This window comes from Peromyscus leucopus, chromosome 11 (assembly GCF_004664715.2).
Source record: "Peromyscus leucopus breed LL Stock chromosome 11, UCI_PerLeu_2.1, whole genome shotgun sequence".
In the NCBI taxonomy this organism is placed as follows: domain Eukaryota; kingdom Metazoa; phylum Chordata; class Mammalia; order Rodentia; family Cricetidae; genus Peromyscus; species Peromyscus leucopus.
Genome location: NC_051072.1, coordinates 43,478,530 through 43,501,357, shown reverse-complemented (window position 1 = coordinate 43,501,357; position 22,828 = coordinate 43,478,530). Strand labels below are relative to the sequence as shown.

Here is a 22,828-nt window from a genome sequence, read left to right as displayed (position 1 = left end):
GATTATTAGTGTGATAAGTCATACATTTTTAAAAACAGGTTATAACATGATAGGCCAAAAGATAGATTAGTAGTTCATTACCAAAACTGGTTCTAGCTCTCACAAAACTTCCTAGTAAATACATAAGCTTATGTCTCTTTTTGTTTAGGTTTCTTTCACCTTTGAATCAGACTACCTTCTCCATTTCCTGCTCACTTTGTAATGATTCAGATATTTTCTTCTTTTAATGTGGAAAAACTAAACTATAAAAATTATTGTAATATAATTAAACACCAATCTTTATATAAATCCATAATCTTATTTTAGCAACTCTTTATTCCACATATTAAGTCAAATAACAACAGTAAAAAATGTAAAAGCCACTTTTTATTGCACATTGACAATCTTCTATTTAAATGAATCACCAGATTAATTACAGTTTGGACATGCATTGGTCATTTAGGTCACTAAAAGTCAGATTTGTCATTTCTCAAGTGATTCATTCTGAAATTGGAAAGTGTTAATATGGCTCTCTAACATAGCTATTGGGTGTTAGTCTGACTGCATGTAATATCTTGTTCTTATCATAGTTAAAAATGTTGCACCAAAGCTATGAAGTCTGTACAAAAAGGATAGTCAGATTTTTTGGTACTAGAAGGAGACAGAAGTAGAGATATTCAGAAATCAAAATGCAATATACCCTGCTTGATTAGTTCCCAGAGAATATGACTTATCTTTAATGCACATCATTTGCCTAAGAATACATAGTGCTTGACTGAACATCTTAGTAATAATGATGCTATCCATTCAGTTTATTCATTTCATATTTTTACTATTTTTAAATGGAGGTAAAACCTCAGTCTTTACAATCATAATAAGTATAAAAATGACATTGTAAAATTAGAACCCCAAGTCCTAAAGTAAAATCCATGGAATTAATAGTGCACTGTTCCTAATGGCTGGTAGATCTGCTCTCGAATAAAGTTTAGGTTGTTACATGAAAGACATTAATAAATAAATCCATTATTCTCAGAATTTCTATAAACACTAACAATTTTTATAATGCAACATTATAAAAACTAAAAAGCACACTCTCAAAATGTTTAAGTCATTGTTGTTCATATTTATGATTGTTCAATTATAGTGGAGTATGACGATTCCTAAAACGGAAAGAAAAAATAGCAAAGAAAGCAGAAAACAATGAATCCGATGACCCAGTTCACTGAATAAATGTAGATGATCACCATATCCATGTCAAACCACCATCCGCGGCTGTCGTCCTCGAAGTGGAGGTAGTCCATCCTGTGTGCACCGTGTGGGAACTGCCTCCGTGTCACGGGAGCCGCGTGCCTGTGGAATCCTAGAAGATACAGGGGTCAGTTACTTTCCAGCCCTCTGAAGTCAGACAGACGATTATAACGGAAGCTGTATTATCATCACAGTGCCTTGAGCAAAGCTGACCTTGGCTCCACTGAGTGGTGTACGGTCGTGTCTAAGAGTTGCCTTTTCAATGATGAGCCATGTTGAGAAGTTCCAGTTTGGGATATAAAGGGAAGGGCAGCAGGTAAAGCTGGCTCGGTGACTTGAACCACATTATTGATGACTTCATTGGCATCATCTGACATGACTTCGGAAGACTATTTTCACCTACACATTTTCCTAAGTTTAAATCCTAGTCATCACAGCTGTAGCTAGAAGGACTCTGTGACCTTGGAACATCCACTGACCTTTTTATCTTTCACCTTGACAATTTTATTCAGTGCAGTTAATCAAGCAAAATTCTACAAGAATGTATTTCTTGTTTTAGTCCTGAGTGAGTTGGACAGACATAATAGTAGTACTACAAAGAAAATTACCTTTAATTTTCATGTTCTTCAAAGCCTGGGCCTACTTAGGGGACTGGCTGGTGGAGAAAAGCAAATCTCGGAAGCATAATCCCTTGTTATGTTTCTGAGGAATACTGCATTTTATAAAATTCTGGGTATATTTACTACCTGAGTATCTGGAGCCTGAGTATAACTTGATCAACAGAAATGTGTTTTGTTGGTTGGCCAATGTGATGGCTAACTTTGGTTGGCAACCTGACACACCTGGGAAGAGGGACCCTCCATTGAGAACTGCCTACATCAATTGGTCTGTGGCCATCACTGGGAGGTATTTTCTTAATTGATAAAATTGATGTAGTAAGGTCCAACCCATGGTGGGTGGCATCACTTCTAGGCGGGTCCATCTAAGCTTTATAAGAAGGTAGCTAAGCAAGCCAGAGGGAGCAAGCCAGCAAATAGCATTCATCCATGATCTCTGCTTCAGTTCTAGCCTTCAGGTTCCTATTGGAGTTCCTGTCTGGGCTTCCCTCAGTGAGAGACTATAATCTTAAGTCAATACAGCTTTTCCCTCTCCAGGTTGCTTTTGGTTACAGTGTTTACCACAGTAACAGAGATGCAAACTCAAACAGCCAATATGTAATATTTAAGGCTCATAAAAAACATTTTAAAAGATCTCTATATAGCCTCATTATTAACTTTATTTTTGCTTCTCTACTGTATGCTTTATTTATTTATTTATTTATTTATTTATTTATTTATTTATTTATTTATTTGCTTATTAGTGTGAGAGGGCAGTAAAATATAGTATTTATCTGAACAGAAAAAAAAAATGCTGGCACTCGCTAGTAGTGACTGGCGATAAAGGTCAGACGAGGCTCCAGCTCAAAGCAAATTCTGCTTCATCATCTGTAGCAACTGAGTGATGTGAAGTGGCCTGCTCCAGATTTGGCTGCCAATCCAGACAGCAAGGGTGAATTCACCTGGCTCTTGGCATGGCTATTTAAAGCCCAACCTCTTCAGTAGCTTGCTGTTTGTGTTATATTTATTTGTATTAAGTAGGCTGAAAACACGAAGGGCGAGTTAAAAGGAAAATAGGGTGTGTTTCAGAGTAAGATGCAGAGCTATGCCTCAGGTAGGTTTTAGATAATTTGAAATTGTCTTTATCCAACCTCCTATCATTACATTTGATATTTTGATTATTAACTTTTGTAGATTACAAGGAGCTTAATTAGGATGATTTGTCAGGTTTTTTTTTTTTGTTTTGTTTTGTTGTTGTTCATTTGCATTGCTAGTATTACAACAGGCTTTTTAAAAATAGGACTCTGCTTTAAGTCCCTGTTTGCTACATGTTTAGCTGATATAATCTGATTAACTAGGCATTTGTCACATACTGTGTGCAGGTATTGGTTAAGTCCTTATTAAATATTAGTAACCTATTTTTTTCTCTACCAGCAACTCCTAGCTGATGGGAGAGGGAGAATCAATCTTCTTCCTCTTTTTTTTTTGGGGGGGGGTTCAAGACAGGGTTTCTCTGTGTAGTTTTGGTGTCTGTCCTGGCTCTTGCTCTATAGACCAGGCTGGCCTTGAACTCACAGAGATCTGCCTGGCTCTGCCTCCGGAGTTCTGGGATCAAAGGCGTGCACCACCACTGCCCGGCATCAATCTTTTTTAAGTGTAGTGATTTAGTCGGTCAGTCATACTCCAGGAGGAGGTCCCATCCCCAGAATTATTTGGGCAAATGAATTGGAATTTACAGACTTCAAAAGAAAACAAACAACAACAACAAAAACAAGTGGTTGAGTGATTAGGGATGTGGGGGTGGGTCTATGAGGAGTTGGAGGTGACTATAATTAAACAACATTGTATGAAGTTCTCAAAGAATAAAATTTTCTAAACTTTTAAAAATTTTATTCTTTGTGTCTTTTATATCATGCATCCCAGCCCCACCCATTTCCAGTTCACTTGAATCTGCCCTCTGCCTCTGTACCCCACCCCCAGATAAAAAAAAATAAAATTAAAAAGGAAAAGAAAAAGGAAGGGGAAATCTCATCATGGAAGCTGCAGTGTGACACAGTGAATCATGCAGTGAACCCTTTATCCATACATCTTTTCATGCAGGTGTTCATTTCAAAGAATCATTGGTTTTGTTGCTCCTGGTCTCTGCTACACTGTTGACACTAGGCTCTCACTGGGACTTTCCCTGGACATCCCATTGCTGCCCTGTGTCATGAAGATCCTGTAGCCCTGGGTCCACAGGACGGCCCCCTCCTACCTGTGCTCCAACAGATCACAGGTGGGGTGGGCCAACACTTAACTCTGGTTCTGGGCCTGGGTAGTTGCAAGGTTGGTCAGCCTGCCAGCTCTCCTTGGTCTTCACCACCAGGGTGAGTTCTCTTGCACTACCCTGGCTAGTTCACCCCTTGCAGCGATGAGCAAGGTGTGGGGTCAATTCTTGTGCCTTCACATCCTCAGGGTCGGTTCTCCCACACCTACACCTTTAGGGGCAGTTCTACTGTGTTGCCCAGTCAAGGTGTAGGGGCCACTCTCCTGAGTTCTGCAGCTGATGAGGGGCAGGGACAGCTCTCCTGCTCTTTTGACCTCAGGGCCAGCTTTCCCACCCGAGGCTGGTGGCGGGAGACTCTCTTTCCCACCCATGCTGCCGTGTGACAGATAATGGGGACAGCTCTCCCACCTACCTCAGGCATAGGTGGGTGGGGGCAATCTCTCCCCTGCCCATGCTACATGACAGAAGAGTGAAGGGGACGGCTCTCCCATGCTCACAACTTTGGGGCTGGCTCACCCACACCTCCGCCAATAGAGTTGGCTCTACTGTGCTCCCTGGCAAGGTGCAGGGCCTGTTCTCCCATGTCTTGCAGCTCTCCTGCTCTTATGTCCACAGGGCCATTTCTCCCATCTGCCTCAGGTGTTAGTGGGGGTGGGGAGAAGGCATCTTTCCCCTGCCCATGCCTCCATATGGCAGATGAAGGATGGGCCAGGTCTCCCACACTCACATTCTCAGCTCACCTGTGCCCTTGTCAACAGGGTCAGCTCCACTGTGCTGCCCGACAAGGCGCAGGACCTGCTTTCCCAAATGTTGACGCTGGTAAAGGGATCACCTCCCTCACCAGATGGAAGTGGTAAGGCAAGGGAGCCCTCTTCCCCTCACCGCCCCCCACCACAGTACAGACAAGGGAGGCAGTACCAGGCATGCCCTTCTTGAACTCTCAGGGCTGACCTACCCAAGTTCCTGTCTACTGGGTCAACTACTATGCTACCCAGAAGAGACACAGGGCCTGTTCTCCCAAGTGCTGCAGCTGGTGAGGGGTTGTTTGGTCAGGTCTCCTATGTGCTGCAGGTGTCCAGGAGTGAGGGTTTTGAGGGTCTCCTTCTCTCATCCATGCTATTACGTGGGGGATGAGAGGGATGTGACCTACTCTCCCAGCCTCACACCCCCAGCGCCAGCTCGCCTATGCCCCTGTGAACAGGATCAGTGAGGTGTAGGGCTCTCTCTCCTGAGTGCTTCAGCTGGTGAGGGGCAGGATCAGTTCTCCCTAGTGTTGCAGCCAGTGAGGGGCAGGATCAACTCCGCACAGCCCTATCTTCTTAGCCTTTGGTGATATCAAGGACATTAGATATCAACACAGACTATGCCTGCATCAGGGCCACTGACCTAGGCATGAGTCTTGGCAGCAGCCCAGGACCAGATATCACCATGTCACTGAGTGGCGATCAAGTCACCCACCTCAGCCCTCTGCTCACCACTTTCACCTCTTTAGACAGGCCTCTGTCCATAGTAAATGAGCCACTGTCTGTTTCTCTCTCCCATAACACACCTTCCCCCACCTCACTATAACTGTGCCCAATCTGCCCATGCTTTCTCCTTGAAGCCCAGGTAGGCTTAGAAGAGGGGGTCTCCTTGTCCTGCTCAGTCGGTCATGGCACTGGGCAGGAACATGCTTCTTCCTAAAATATTATTTTTAAATGTATATTTTTTCTTTTCTTCAGATAAGCACAAATGTGTTATCTTTCTTCATTGTGATGAGTTGGACTACTGTGAACTCAGCCTGTGGGCCTTCTCAGTGTGAAGGCATCAGACAGGAGAGCCTCCATCTCAGCAGCTGTTTTCAAAACTGAAGTCATTACCAGTCTTGGAGAAAGAGGACACGGGGAACGTTTTTCTTCCACTCTTAAATATTATCCAAATGCATCAAGAGAAACAATCTCAAAGTAGTTTGCACCCCTTAAAAATCTTCGTCGCCGGGCAGCGGTGGCGCACGCCTTTAATCCCAGCACTCGGGAGGCAGAGCCAGGCGGATCTCTGTGAGTTCGAGGTCAGCCTGGGCTACTAAGTGAGCTCCAGGAAAGGTGCAAAGCTACACAGAGAAACCCTGTCTCGAAAAACCAAAACAACAACAACAACAAAAATGTTCTTCACCCATGCAGGCTAGAGTTGATAGAACACTGCTGTTAGAAATTACTGTTAGTCTTAAAAACATGTTTTTTTTTCCTGCTCCAAAAGAATGATGTATAGGCTGGGATTACTCAGATTCCATGTAGATGGGTCAAAAATAAAATGCATGTGTCCGGTAACTAATAGTATTAATATGCATTGCATTAGGGATATTCATGCCAGAGATAAGAGAGTTGATACAGAACAAGAAATTGATGCACTGTGAGTAGCGGTCCATGTGCTAGACTCCCGGAAAGCCTCGATCCACTCTTGGGCTGTAATAATGTATCCCACCCTGTCAGTATCACTGTATAGATGTGTACCTACGTCCTGTACTGGAGAAAGGTAACAAAGGGAGGCAGTGAGGGAGATACAGTTCATGACACCGGAGTTAAGGAAACATTTTTTATGTGTGAGGTAGATGATTATCATTGGCTGGCTATTTTCACTTTCTCTGAATGCTTTTTAGGCAAGAGGGGAGTGAACAGGGATTTACAGAAAGCTTTGGGATTTCTAATGATATAAAATGCGTAGGATAAAGGCAGTTTCTAAATTAAAGTTGGCCTAAAGACCACTTCACAAATAGTTATTTGGTAGGAATAAGTTAACCATGACATTGTATTAGAAAACACCAGAATACAAACTTCAGTGTTTAATGCAGACTCCACTGGAAGATGATGGCCATGCAAATACAAATTCCATGTCTAGTGTGAGGATGAAATAAATTAGCACATACAAAGCATAGGGCTGGCCTACAGAGAGCATCCAGTAAAAGTTAAATTTGCATGATTTTATTAGCGGAGAAACTTGTGTTGCCTTTCATATATCATTTTTTTTCTGAATTAATCAGCAAGCTCACTATTCTTAGCTCAAATGGCTTCTACTTTCCTTCAGACTCATTGATTTTTTTTAAGTCAGTTGCTGACCTTAAATAGATTGTCAGAACATCACATGGTAAAACTAATTTATTTTATCTTATGGAGAGTATATGAACTATAATTTAGTAAAGATCTAAAGATACTTGGACATGGTGCCTGCCATAAAGAAATTCAGTCTAGAACACTGTCAATTTCTTAAAAATTATCATCCTCATAGGAGACAGGTTTTATTTATTTTACATTAATTTAATCAGTAAATTAAATTAATTTAAATTTAACTTAACCTTAGTTTCTTCTTAGCAAGATGAATTAAATAGTAAGGCTGATGAGTTTCATCTGATGGGGTTTGGCTTCTGAGGGCCACTAAACCACGGTAATAGCTACAAGTCCTTTCTGATCCCCAGGAACCATGCTTTGTCCCCATATAGACTACATCATCTGGGAGTCAGTGTATCTAAAAGCATGATGATGGCAACATTTTACTATCTGCAACCCTGTTGTTCTAGAAATAGATCTGGATTGGTGTCAGTGGAATGAGAGGATCTTGAACCTGGAGTTCACTTTTATAAACAACACAAACTAATTTGTGAGACACATGGATGAGAATTACTTGGTCCTAGTGCATGGTTTACACTAGGATCCAATATGTGTAGTGTGTTTCAACCACGCTGTATTAAAGTGTAAACACAATGGAAACATGTACTCCATGCATTCTGGAGGGCTTTAGCCGTCTATTCTAGCCAGGGAGGATGAGACACTGTATTAGAGTGAAAACTATACTCTTCAAAGAACCTCAAATTCTGCATTTTACACCAATATTCTGCATACTCTATCAACTTAGAATAACTTCTCTATGTTTATTAGGATGTCTACATAGTACCCTGCCCCGCCTCCCCGACTCTCACTCTGCTAGATTTGTCTAATGTGGAATAATTCTGAAAGCATTTAACGTCTGTATATATTGTAAATGGGTTTCACTGTGGCATTTTCATACATTGTGTTCTCATCAAATCTTCCTCCTTCACTCTCTGCCCTCCCCCCTCCGCATGCTTTGGGCCCCCTTCAGTGGTTCCCTTTCTTCTGCCCATAGCCCGCTCTGTTTGCATGTTACACATATTCTATTACCCTCCTCTTCACTTCTCTCAGTTAAGACTTCTTTGAATATTGACCGTATTCTTTCATGTGTATGTATATGAGTGCATGTCTGCGTGTGTGTGGGCACACATGTGCGGGTAGGCAAGTGAGTGACTGTGGAAGACTAAGGTCGCTGTTTAATATTTTCCCTGATGGCTCTCCTCTTCATTGGCTGAGTGAGCCAAGGTCTCTCCCTGAGCAGAGCAGGATACTTTGGGGGGGGGCTGCTATTCTGTTTGCACCAAGGACCCCGTCTCCTCCTCCCATGCACTGTGTATACAGTTGGTGCTGGGGACCAGAACTCTGATCCTTACACTTGTGTGGCAAGCGCTTTATCCACTAAGGCATCTCCCCAGCCTTAAGATCTTTTTCTCCTCTCATGGTCCCTTTTCTTGTTTCATTACTCACATCCCCCCATATATAAAAATCAAAACACAGGAGGATCATATGAAAAAAAAAAAAGCATGGTATTTTGTCTTTCTGTGCCTGGGTTATTTTACTTACCATAATAATCTCTAGTTCCTAATGTTGAATAGCTTTTAAAAATCTACCAAGGCAATAGATCCCCCCATTTTTAAAAAATCACATCTTCCTACACAGTATAAATCTCACATGAATGGACTGACTTGTTTACAGGATCACATTGTTACTATTTCATATGACGTTTTCTTCACGTTAAAGAGGGGGTAGGCCCGCTGGTTCTGCTTTACTCTGTCTTTGCCTGATTAGTGTATCATGTCTTCATTGATGTTTGCTGTTAGGTGAGATTTCTCCATCCATCTTTGTATGTCAACGAATTTTGAAAGCAGTGGCATTGACTGCATTCTGGACTATCTCTTCAATGATGTTTGTATAGTAAACAGTTGTGGAAGAGAAAGTGTTCCCACTGCAGCAGAGAGATGGCTTGCACAGTTTGGGAACATAGTACACTTAGTGCTTTTAATAAAAGATAGTTTCATAAGCTCAGTGCTGTTCCATGTATCTCACCTCATGATATGTATAGACAATATCTGCTCCTATGTGAGATATCCTATGGGCAAGGGGCTCAGACAGCCATCACAAAGGCTGCCACTCTGGTTACCACTGTCACCATTCCAGAAATCTTGTATACTTCACGTTTATCCATGAGGCTAAATAACTTGTTAACTTGCAAATGGGTTAAATCTCTAAGGCTTAACAGTTCTGGCCACTGGAAAACGTGTAATATTTTTGCAGCTTCAGGAACAGTTTGCATAAAATTAGAATCCTTAAAGTTTAATAAATTGATTCCATAAAACTACTTGAGTCTGTAGTCTGCCCAGGTACAGATCCCCCCTTGCCCCTCAAGTAATGTCTTAATTTATTCTTTGAGAATTTCACACAATGTATTTTGATTGCATTCTCCCCCACCCCCTGAACTCTTCCTAGGTTCTCCCCCACTGGACTACCCACTCAACTAATGTTATTTCTCTCTCTCATAACAACAACAAAATGGAGTTTGATTTGTGTTGGCCAACCCCTCCTGAGCACGAGGCCTGTGCTGCAGTGTGGCTGATGTACCCAGTGTCACTGCATTGAAGACAGTTGTTCCCTCTCCTAGCAGCTGTTGATTGCAGGTAAATTCTTGTGTTGGCCTGAGATGTCACACTTACTTCTCTTCTTCTGTCCTGAGACTTTAGAAACCATTTAATACCAGGTGACTTAACATCATGGTTTCTATCTAGTCGAGTCATATTTGTAATAATATTATTCTATATATATGATTCAAGTGAACTTAACTAAAATTCTCACGGCTATGCTACATCTTGGATCCTTCATGAATATTCCAGTCTTGTTCTGAGTTCAGGATTTGTTTGTACTTCCCTGCCACTGGAAGCCAGGCACCACTATGATACTTGACTTCTAAAATTACTTCAGTGAACAAATGTGTGCTTCTAGGTGAATTTTTTTTTTTATCAGTTTGAGATGCTGCAGGGATCTTTTCTTACATTACAGCAGCCAGTAAGTAATGTGCCAGGCAGAGGCTACTCTGTTGGGTCCATATGATCAGGCTGATGTGGAGCAGATAGGTTTGCAGTCTAGGGACAGGTATTTTGGATTTAATATGAATTTTAATAAAAAATAATGAACTAACCTATCAAAGTATTCAAGGGACAGGTGAATAAAGATGGAACTAGAATCTGACTAGTTTTATCTTGTGAGACAAACAATCTCTTAATGAAATTAACTGCAGTGAAATCAAGGAGCAAGAAAGACGTTTAAAAATGTTCCCAAGTTGCTATTAGATTTAGAAGGAGTGTAAAAACTATTAGAATTCCAGAAGCCAAAGTGACTGTTTCTTCTAAAACTCTATTTTGTAAAAAGAATTTTAACCTGTGAATGATGACTTTCATATCTTACATAACAGGGCTGTGACCTTTTCCCATAGAAAATATGGTTCAATTTCATCTATTCCATCATGGGTTGTAGAAAGCTCTGCTATGTGAAGCTCATTTTGAGGCATTTCTGCAGTCTCAGCGGCCTGCAGAGAGTCAGTGACTTTCTGTACAGTGTGTGTGCTGTGTGAATGGGTGGGTGCCTGCCCATGAGCACAGATCTCAGAGAACAGGGAAGCAATTAGCACACCCCTGGAACATGTCCCAAATCAAGTCTTTCAAATGTATGTTCAGCAGAGATGGAATCTTACCATGAATAGACATTTTGTAGTTCTCACAAAAAATACTCTTTATAGAGCTCTCAAATTAGCATCCAGAAGGAGACACGCCCTCTTTTTCATATGTGAAGGGTCAGGCGAAAGGACAAAGTTCTGTGATTTCCCTGTTTTGCATTCTGAACATTATGTAAGAAGTTTCATGTGTGGAAAGTTGACTGATATAAGTAGGTCTGAGTGGAGGTGGAGTGTGATATTTATAGTCACAAATAGGTATAGACTTGCCTGGCTAATACACTTGAAAAGTTAGTGCAGATGGATTTTAAATGCCATCTTCATCGTCAGTGTCTTTAGGTCCCCAGAGTTAAATGTATTAACCCTGCAAAAGTTGGCATTTTATACTAGAAAAGTTAAATGTGATGACTTATCACTCTAGAACAGCTAAAATATTTTCGACACGATCAGTTACCAGGTTGAATTATGCATTAAAAATGTTTTGGATCTATAACCAAGTAGGAAGTACTGTCCTAAAATAAAAGAAAATACAGGCTTGTCATTAACCATTTTAACAGTTCAGTCAATGGTATTTGACGCACCAGGCTGTGTAACCATTATCACAGTATTCCACCATCCACATAACTCTGAAACAAAAATAGAGCCAATAAGCAGTAGTAGCTCTTTCTCCCCTTTCCCAGACTCTGCTAATCTCTAATCTACATTCCATTGCTATAACTTTGCCTATTTCTGGCATATCAGTGGGATCATAAGATATTTGTGCCTTAATTATCTTGGTGTGTCCACATGGTGGTGTGTGCTGCCATGGATTTTATTTCTTTTTATCTGTTCTATGAGCATGCTATTTTTTGTTTATCCATTTAAGTGCAGATGGATACTTGGTTTGTTCCTATGATTTGGCTATCGGGGAAAATGGAATAATAAACACTGGGATTCAGCTATCCTCTGTTAGCTCTCTTGTTTTGAACCTTTTGGTTGTATATACCCAGAAGTATATACAGAAGTAGAACGGTAGAGTCATATGGTAATCCTATATTAAGTCTTCTGAGGATCCTCCAAACTGTTTTCATGGTGGGCTGCATCATTTTATATTTTGCAAGCAAATTACAAGAATTTCAATTCTTCCTTGCCAAGGTTTGCTATTTTCTGTTATTATTGATGTTGCCATCCTAGTATGCCCAAATCATCTTGTAATGTTAAATTCCATAATAATGAATTATTTTGAGAAGCTTTAAATGTATGTCTTAGTATGTCTTAGTCACTTGCATATCTCTGTTTGAAGAAATGTCTATTCAAATCCTTGACCCATTTAAAAAGCTGGTTTTCTTACCTTCTTGTTACTGAGTTATAAGTTTCTTTATACATTATGGATATTATCTGCTTGTGAGGTATGCAGATATTTTCTCTTATATTGCCTTTATTATTTTCTTGGTGTGCTTTGCACAGAATTTTAATTGTGACAAAGTCCAATTTACTTATTTTATTTTTTGCTGATTGTTTTTTGGTATATATCTAAGGAAACTATTGATCTTAAAGATCTACCCTTATCTTTATTTATAGAATTTTATGGTGTTTAGATCTTGTACTCGGGCCATTGTTGCACTTGAAGTTAAATTTTATTATGTTTAATAATATGTTTTTAATGGTCACACAGTAGTTGTTCACACTTATTGGGTATTGGTGGTAACTCAAACACAATGCATAGTTGACTTTTTTAAATGTAGTATGATAGGGGTGATCTTGCATTCTTTTGCATTATTTGCCCAAAAGTTATTCTTCACTGAATGGCCTTACTCAGCACCCAGGCAAAACTAACTGTCCATAGATATATGGTGTGTTTTGGGATGCTCTAATCCATTGGTGTATTTATCTTTACTTATGACCATACTGTACTGTTTCAATTACTATTCCTGTATGGTAAATGTTGAAATTGCTAATGTTGTATTTATTTACTTAAAATTTCTTATTTATTTATTTACTTACTTACTTATTTGTGTGTGTGTGTGTGTGTGTGTGTGTGTGTGTGTGTGTGTGTGAACACACGAACCTTAGCGCTCCTGTGGAAGGCAGAGATAACTTGTGGGGCTTGGTTCTCTCCTTCCACCCTCTGGGTCCAGGGAATTGAACTCTGAATTGAGGTCATCAGGCTTGGCACCATGCACCCTTGTCTCTGAACCATTTCACCAGCTGAAGACTTTTTTCCTCTTAATTTATTATTCATGATTCCTTAAAATTTTGTGAATTTGTCTTTCAGTTCTTGAAAAAAGAGCTGTTAATATTCTGATATACATTGCATTGAAATGGTAACTAGTTTTGGGTAGTATTTATATCTTACAATTGTTAAAATATTTAACCCATTTACCTGAGGGTTTTTTTTTTAATTAATTTGTATTTTTTCCCTTTCCTTTTTTTATGTGCATTGGTGTTTTACCACGGGTGTCGGGTCCCCTGGAACTGGAGTTACAGACAGTTGTGAGCTGCCTTGTGGGTGCTGGGAGTTGAACCTGGGTCCTCTGGGAGAACAGTCAGTGCTCTCAACCACTGAGCTTTTTCTCCAGCCCTAATTTGTATTTTTAATGTCTTTCAACAACCTTGTAATTTTTATGCATTTTATTATTTTAGATACTATTGTAAACAGTATCTAAACTTCTTTTTAAATAATCTTTTTGGATTGCTCACACCTGGTTAGTTTTGGAGTAATATGATTCATGTTCCCCTAGGTCACATAGTATGACAATATGTTTATATTTCTACCTAATAGGTTTAGATGATCTGTACAAAATTTACCTCAATTAGGCTTACCATAATTTATTTTATTTCTGTCTGTAAGAAATATTTTATGCCAGAAGTATAGAAAACAAGTGGAAATTATGAAAGCACTTAAGTGTCATGGTTCTCACCCTGTGGGTCATGACCCCTTTGGGGTCCTTTTTACAGGGACCACCTAAGACCATCAGAAATATCAGATATTTATATTACAAATCGTAACAGTAGAAAAATTACAGTTATGAAGTAGTTACAAAGCAGCAACAAAAATAATCTTGTGGTTGAGAGAGCACTCATATACATAAAATAAATAACTGAATCTTTAAAAAAAAAAAATCAAGAAGGTCTTAGGCCTCAGTCTGGCTAGCTTACCATTGGTTACCTCCGAACTGTAGACCAGATGAACCAAAACTACAAGAAAGATATCAGTATTGTGTATTGTGGCATCTCATGCAAAAATAGGCCAAACATTGCTCTTTGGGAAAATAATTATTAATTATTTTTCAAATCATTATGTTTATCCTGTGTGTACGTGCGCACACGTGCGCGCGCGCACACGCACACACGCATGCACGCACGCACGCACGCACGCACGCGCACCCCCCCACCAGGCTATATTTAAAAGTCCTTGTGGCATTTAAAGAACAAGCAATCTTAGTTCCTACTCTAACCTATCTGTGGCCTTAGCTGCTCCCAAAGGTGTTGTCACAAACGTCTGGGACTACCCTGCGTGCTTCTGTGTGGTCGGATGTGCCGGTGTTCAGCGGTGCTGGCACCTCATCACTGGTGAGCAGTGACGATGAATAAGCAGACCTCTGGAAACACTGGAGTGGTCAGCTGTCTGCCAGTCCTTCCTCAACGAGATGAATAAATGGACGGCAAATGGCTGATGGGAGGTTCAATTATCACTAATGCTCTTTACTGGACAAAACCATCTTAGAGATCACGGCTTACAGAAGGCATCATCAAAGCAGTGAGATCTACTTCAAATAAAAATAATTTATGTAATCCTTCGTATATAAAATACTAGAACGGTGGATAATTCACCCCAAGCATTACCATGTAACACATGGCTTTATAATCTACGTAGTTGGTCAGAAACAGTAAAGGAATATATTTTCAATTTTTTTTTTTTGATGTGTGTAGTAATTTTCGGATACTAGTTCAGTGTTATAAATTCCACACTAACAGGAAATATCCAGGAAAGTCAGACTCTGCTAATCAATGGTAACTCGGTCTATGAGGCCACATTTCCACTTGTGTGAGAGGTTGCTTTTCTTTTCATAGTTTGGGTAAAAGCTCTATTGCTTCGTTATGTCCTTGAGTTCTTGACAGAGTAGTGCTCAGTTGACAGATGTATCACCAACGGAAGCTTGAAAACCTCATACAGAGCTACCGGGTTTTGTATATAATTTTCTTTTAAAGTTAATGTACTTACCTACTGTCTTTTGACGTGTGTGAACTCCTAGGACATACTATATAAAGATTATGGACTAAAATAAATAAAATAATAGCTATTCCAGAATGAATTCAAGATTTCAAGTAATTTCAGTTCTTTGTGGAACATTTTGAGAAATTAGTCTTTTTTAGATTAGAAAAATTAATAAAAGAAAACCAGTCTTAATGGACTCTATCAATCTTTTCTTTGGTCAGGATATGGTGTGTTGAAAGGTAGGATTGCAGATGAGATGGTACGTAAAGTAAATATTTTCAAATCATAACATAAAAACCCAGGTGGTGGCGGCACACGCCTTTAATCTCGGCACTTGGGAGGCAGAGGAAGGTGGATCTCTGTGAGTTCCAGGGCTGCCAGGGCTACACAGAGAAACTATGTCTTGAAAAATTTTTTAAAATTATAACATGAAACCTGTATTTACCCATAACCTTGCATTCTTCTCAGTCTACTTCTAAAATATTTCAGCACAACAGAAATGCAGAATATATACTTTAATTGGTAGCAGTACTGTAGCTTTTATATTACCTAAACAGTCATTTTCTCCAAATCATGCTATTTATTACTTGTTAATCTAATCATTGTTACAGTACAACCTTAGGAAACTTAAAAGCATAATGTAAGGGAATACTTTGCTAGTAAAAAACCATTTTACTCCCAGCAAATCTGCAAAGACTTTCTGCACCTAACATTTTATTTTTGCGTGAATTAAACTGTAAGCTGTTAACACAAGCTAGATATAGGGCCAGGCAAAGACTTTGAAAGTGTTTAGCTGTTTGAGTTTCACTGAGAAATTCCACTATGAATTTTAAAACATTTCCATACTATCCTGCACAATGTAATAAACTCGTACCCTAATAGGTGTTAAAATGTGTGAGTGTATCCCTCCTTTAGCATTCTGCTGTAGCCCAGAAGTCAGTGTCGCCGGCACTGTGGGATCAAGAGGAACAGCTGTAGCGCGGCAGTGTAAAGCACGTTAGCAGCTCCATTAGCTGCACAGTGAGCTGAAATGCGCAAGCATCTGCAGCTGTGTGCATCTCTCACATCTGCAGAGGAAAAGAGTTGAGATTTCCCTTCCTCGAGACACTTGTGACTTTTCTTTTGGGCATTCTTTTTCTCTTCTGTGATTACCTTAATAGCCATTTAACACACTTTGTTCCTTACTACGAATTTCAAAAGTGCAGTGTCTGCACCGAAGACAGCATTTCACACGCGTCCTCCTATCATGCGGCTCGTATGTAGGTCTTTCTACCTCCTTTTCTGCTACCTTCTGGACATGACATGGCGAATGCAGTCATGGACTCACAGCAGCTGGGCTGCTGGGCTTACTTAGTACAAGGCCTGCCTTGTACATGGTGGGCTGGGAGATCACAGGGAACTGTTGGGTGTGGGTGGATGCTGGAGGAGGAGTCAGGACTTTCCATGGTGGGGCCACTGGTGAGTCTCCAATGTCCCAGTGCAAGGCTCCATCCCAGGCTTATGTGGATTTCCGCTGGTTAAAGTCCGTGTCACAAAACAAGCAGAAAGTGGGAGAGAGATTTATGGAGAGATAGAAGGGCTGATGGGGGAGAAAGGTATGAGGGGATGGGGAGACAAAGCAATTAGAAGGCATTGCATACATAGATGTAAGAAATGATCAAAGATTATGTTTAATAAAAATGCAAAAAATTCAAAACTTAAAAATACACAAAACATGATGTTTTATACAAAAAGAAAAAGTAAAATTAATAACTTATAATAAGTTATAATATTAATAACTTATAGTAATAATCATATAATGAATTTATGTTCCTCAAATACCATGAAATTTTCTCTCAGTGTGATGTTTTCAGTATACACACTAAACTGTAATTTGGGAATTTACAAATTTCTCAAATTTGTACTGCAGTTTTAATTAAATTCCTGTTTTCTAATCAAAACAAATAGAAAACTGTCATATACTATAAAGTGCACCTACAGTGTGCCTCTTATAGCAGTCTAGAGTTAGCAACATCTTCATGTAAGATCAGTCGCTGTTGACCTCTTTATAAATAACATCGCATTCCTGCTGATGAATTTCATCCTTCATAATAACTCACATGTTACCACCTGAAAGTCAGAGGATTAAAAAAGGATCTTCAAGGTCCTTTTCCACTCTGACTGCACAATTCTGTTCTGTCTTACAGTCCCAAGTCCTGCATGCTTGTAGAGTAGTGTATACCAACCCTGCTGCGCTGCCTGACCCCTGGAGTCACTCAGGGAGCTTTAAACAATACTGATTTGGAGACCCGTGCTGGCTAGTGTTTTCTCAGCTTGACACAAGCTAGAGTCATCTGAGAGGAAGTAAACCTCAACTAAGAAAAAGCCTTCATAAGATGGCTGGTGAACAATCCTGTGGGATATTTTCTTGATTGATGATTGATGTGAAAAGGCTCTGTTCACTGTGGGGTGGTTCTATCCCTAGGCAGGTAGGTGTCCTAGACTGCATAAGAAAGCAGGCTGAGCAAGTCATGCAAACAGGCCAGTAAGAAGCACCCTTCCATTGCCTCTGTATCAGTTCCTGTCTCCAAGTTTCTGCCTTGCTTATGTTTTTGCCCTGACTTCCCCTCCAGGGATGAACTGTTACCTGGAAGTATAATAAACCATTTCTTCCCCAAGTTGCTTTAGATCATGCTGCTTTGCAACAGCAACAGAAACCTAATGAAGATGGGATTCATCTCCAGAGATTTTAAGTTAATTGGCCTGAGATATACCTAAGGCACTAGGATTCATTTAAAGTCTAAGGATGAAAGAATAAAAACACATCAGAGTTATTTTTTTCTTCATAAAAGAAAACAATGAAACATTTAGCTTTTCAGTTCCTTTATGTGAAAAATAAAGTGTTTGGGGAAATAGGTCAGTTGTTGAGCTGCTGCATAAGCTTGAGTTCAGGAGTTTGAGCTCCATGTAGAGAGCTGGTTACAGTGCTGTAAACGCTATCACCATGGAGGCAGAGACAAGTGTCCACCTGGGGGCTTGCTGGCCAGGCAGCCTAGCCTAATGGGTAGCTCCAGTGAGACCCTGTCTCAAAAGGACAAGAAGGATGGTGCCTAGAAAAGGACCCTTGAGGTTGGCCTCCACATGTGCACACACATGGGAACCTGCATAAATGCAAACACACAAAGAAAACTTTCATTTTTCAAATAAAGGTAGTTGAGGATTCTGGAATTTTCCAAGGTGAGATTAAAAGTTCTGTTTCATATTAAGTCTTATTTCATGGCTGTTTTGTTTTGGGAAGCACAATTCCTGAGGTTCTGGCTTAATGCCGATGACTCTGTATCCTGGGAGGTTTTGTTTTTTGTTTTTTAATCTGTGTCATTAAGCTAAATGCTCTCTATATTGATTTAAATGAGGCCAACTTTTTACTTTTCCTAAGGAATAAATGGCTGCAAACTGATTTCTTAGGAGCTGATTGTTTTATGGTATTTGAAAAATATTTTAACTATACAAATATAATCACACCCTACCTGAAAAAAATAGTAAAAATTCTCTTTAGATTTTATTGGCTCTCAAATTTATAACACATACATACATACACACATTCAAATATATCAAAAATGATTGCTCATGAACAGAAGTTGGCTTTTGGCAATAACATGAGTGGTATATCAAATAACAGCTCAAACTTTCACTTTGAAAGAGAAGAGCAAATTGTTTACAATGTGCTCTTTTCTTATTTTTTTGCATGTGTCATAAGAGGTCTCAAGAGTGTTTCAGGTTGAAAGTGTCCCAGGCTTTAAAAAGCAATTCTAATTTTCAAGTCATTAATTACATTTGTGAGTAGATTTTCCACTGACAAATAGCTTAAGAAATAGCAGGCCACATCTTTTCCATCTATCTATAATAAACACATTTAAAATTCATTTTATTTAGCAGTTAGCTCCCAATCGCTTTACTTTCTCTTTACAGAAATGTTCAGGTTATCAGGATGCTTTGTGATATAACAGTGTATGGAGGCCCAGGAACACCCCTGTCGAAGGCACTTACTTTCCCTACTGGGGAGGCTTTCCTCAGGAACAAGGAGCTAATATGTAAGTTGTGGTGGTATTGTGTTCACCAAAATATTGTGTACTCTAATAAAAATATCTGGGGTCAGAGAACAGACAGCCACTAGATACAAAGGCTAGAAAATGGTGGCACTCACACCTTTAATCCTAGCATCCCAGAGATAGAAATCCCTCTGGATCTCTGTGAGTTCAAGGCCACATTGGAAATAGCCAGGCATGGTGACATGCCTTTAATCCCAGAAAGCCAGCCTTTAATCCCAGGGAGTGGTGGTAGAAAGCAGGAAGATATATAAGGCGTGAGGGTGAGAAACTAGAAGCATTTTGGCTGGTTAGGCATTTGGCTGGTTAAGCTTCAGGCTTTCGAGCAGCAGTTCAGCTGAGAGCGATTGGGATAAGGACTCAGAGGCCTCCAGTCTGAGGAGACAAGACCAGCTAAGGAATTGGCAAGGTGAGATAGCTGTGGCTTATTCTGTCTCTCTGACCTTCCAGTATTCACCCCAATAACTGGCCTCAGGTTTGATTTTATTAATAAGAACTTTTAAGAATCCCGCTACAGTAAGTATTATCAGAGAAAAGACAAAATAGACAGTGGCCATGTATGGAGAGTTCTGCAAGTGCCCCGACGTATTCTACACATCACCATCACATAGACCACTGTCAAGAGTATCCCTGGAGATGGACTGCGTGGCATGCCTGATGGCAGAACTCTCACTGCTTTGCTAACTTGAAAATGAGGCAGGCGAGCTCAGATAATTCTTTATGAAGACGCATCTTGATGCTCCTAGGCTCCTATATATTACACCTTGTAGGCGGTACATTTCCTACATTCAAGAATTGCTCGCTAGCCCAGTGAGACACAAGCGTTGCTTTTAAGCAAAGACAGTCAGTCACAGGCCTACAGATGCAAGGTTTGTGGTAAATGGAGACTGAGAGGCTTCTTGCTTCCTCTGTGGTCTGCATCCTAGACTTCACATCCAGAGTAAACGTACAACGAGGACCGCACACTGGGCCCCCAGTCCTCTCCATCCATCCAGCTTCATGGATGGACTGACCCAGAAGGATGTGAGGGTTCTACCACTGAAATCCATGACAGGCAGAGAAGGGGGAGAATAGAGGGCTGGCTCCTGAACGGCTTATTTAGATTCAGAGAGGGCACGCAAGGGCATCTGCTGCACTGTCAGAGACAGGAGGAGGAAAATAGAACTCAACGCTACTCCACTGCAGACTGTGAACAGGGGCCCAAGCCATAGTTCTGTTCTGCTGATTGCTAAACTTCTCCTTTCAGATTAGGATTAGCTAGTTTTCTTCCTGGGCAAAAGATCTCCATTGAGGGCATACTGTGTGTGTGTGTGTGTGTGTGTGTGTGTGTGTGTGTGTGTGTGTGCACATGCACACATTTCCTTTTTCTGTTTTCCACAGTCAATATTTTTGTACCTTTCTATGTAAATAGTCTTATAAATAGCATCCTAGTCAGCTCTTGTAATTTGAATGCTCATATTTGCTGTTCCTGATCTTCATCTCCTTTTCTCGTTGTTTTCTGATGGATCAATCAAGTCAGTTTCTCCATATTAGCTGTGTTTTCAATGCATTTTTAAACTTTGAACAGCTTTAGATTCACAAAAAGCTAGTAGAGTAATATTTCATAGTAGGACACTATAAGACACAATTAATGAACCTGTAGTAGCACATTATTGTTATAATTATAGTCTAGTGTTTACTGCTATAGATTTATATGCTTTTATTGATGACGGTGCATTACATTTCATCAGTGTGTCTCCTTGGCTCTGCTGGCTGTGGCAGTTTCTCAGACTTCCCTTGTATTTCTGAGGACTGATCAGATACTGTGTAGAAGGCCTTTTACCCAAGCCTGGCTTGAGCGACTGGAGCTGCAGATTGGGAGAGGACATGTAGACAGGAGGCTCTGCTTGCTTACTTTCTTTTCCCTTTTTGTAGTTGCTTGAGGCAGTAAATATGCAAATTTGATTCACATTTGATTCCCGATGGTAAATGAGTACTATTCCCACACCGCAAACAATGTGAGACCGTCAGAGCAGTTTAACTTTACTAACTGCCTTTGCTGTCCCTATTATATACTTGGTTTCCAGTGTATGTTCCAGTGGCTAGTACTGCTGCTGAATTTGAATAGGGGACATTGGCCCATTCTTAAACATGCTTCCTGTTCCCTCTCTCCTGCTGAAGTCCATGCTTCCAGCTGAGGTGATTCCCATTGTTCTGAAGAACACTTTTGCAAGTGAGTGCAGGTCTGCTGCATGCCTGAAAAGGGATTCATCTTGGACAGTCAACAGGTTTTGTTTTGTTTTGTTTGTTTTCAGCATCGCTCATTAAAGATGTCATTCGGTGTCTTCTGGACACTGGCTTCTGTTTCAAGGTCAGCCACCTTCCTCACTTTGCAGGCAACACTGTTTTCCCTGAATGATTTTGAGACCTCCTGCCTTTGGGTTTAGCAGACTGACCATACCTTCTCTGGCTACAGCCTCATTAGGTCTTGGTGAGAGTTATCCCCTTATGTTAATGTCTTTTATCAGGTTTGGAAAATTGTGACAGTGAGCCTGTCTCCTGTGGTGATATTGTGTTCCCCAGTACATTGTGCACCCTAATAAACGTATCTGGGGTCAGAGGACAGAACAGCCGCTAGACAGACATAGAGGCCAGACAATGGTGGCACACACACCTTTAATACTAGCGTTCTGGAGGCAGAGATCCAACCAGATCTCTGTGAGTTCAAAGCCACACTGGAAACAGCCAGGCAGGGTGACACATGCCTTTAATCCCAGGAAGTGATGGCAGGAAGCACAAAGGTATATAAGGTGTGAGGCCCAGGAACTAGAGCTGGTTAAGCTTTTAGGCTTTTGAGCAGCAGTTCAGCTGAAATCCATTCGGATGAGGACTCAGAAGCTTCCAGTCTGAGGAAATGAGATCAACTGAGGAGTTGGTGAGGTGAGGTTAGCTGTGGCTAGTTCTGTTTCTCTGATCATTCAGGGTTCACCCCAATACCTGGCTCCGGGTTTGTTTTTATTAATAAGACCCTTTAAGATTCTTGCTACAGTCTCCTTTCTGTCTCATCTCTTACAGGACTCTCTGCATCAGCAATACACCATGTATCCCCCATTCTGCTGCTCAACCTCTCTAATACATTTTTTCACAAACTTCATATATAAAAAATTAGAAATAAATAAAAACATCATACACTAAAATTAACCAGAATTAATACATTCTAGATACAAACTTGCATCATGGTTCCGGAATACCTGTTTTACAATGTTTTATAGTCTTGCATTTTATAGTTTTAAAAAGATTATTTTTATTTCATGTGTATGAATGTTTGCCTCTGTGTGTGTGTGTGTGTGTGTGTGTGTGTGTGTGTGTGTGTGTGTATGTGCACCATGTGCATGTACTTCTTGAAGAGGCCAGAAAGCATCAAGTCCCCCGGAACTTGGCCTATAATGGCTTGTAAGCTGCCATGTGAGTGCTGGGAACCAAACCAGAATCTTCTCCAACAGCAGCCAGTGAATGCTCTTGCCCACTGAGCACCTCTCTCGCCCTGGCTCTATTAGTATTTCCCTCTCGTTTATCTAGCCTGTTCATATTTTTCCTCATCTTAGTGAGTTAGGACCGAGGTCTTTTGTTTATTTATTCACACTTACCATGCTAT

The 22,828-nt window shown here is 40.4% G+C and overlaps 1 protein-coding gene across 3 annotated transcripts in view; it reads right to left on the bottom strand.

Annotated features, from left to right (window-relative positions):
• Nucleotides 1-297: 297 nt before the first annotated feature.
• Rnf180 (ring finger protein 180) overlaps nt 298-22,828 on the bottom strand; it is a 178,483-nt gene continuing 155,952 nt past the window's right edge. For all 3 annotated transcript variants that reach the window (XM_037209448.1, XM_028884090.2, XM_037209447.1), the window contains one exon: nt 298-1,339. In XM_037209448.1, coding sequence (XP_037065343.1) covers nt 1,140-1,339 — 200 coding nt within the window. In that variant the 3' untranslated portion in view covers nt 298-1,139. The remainder of the gene's footprint in view (nt 1,340-22,828) is intronic.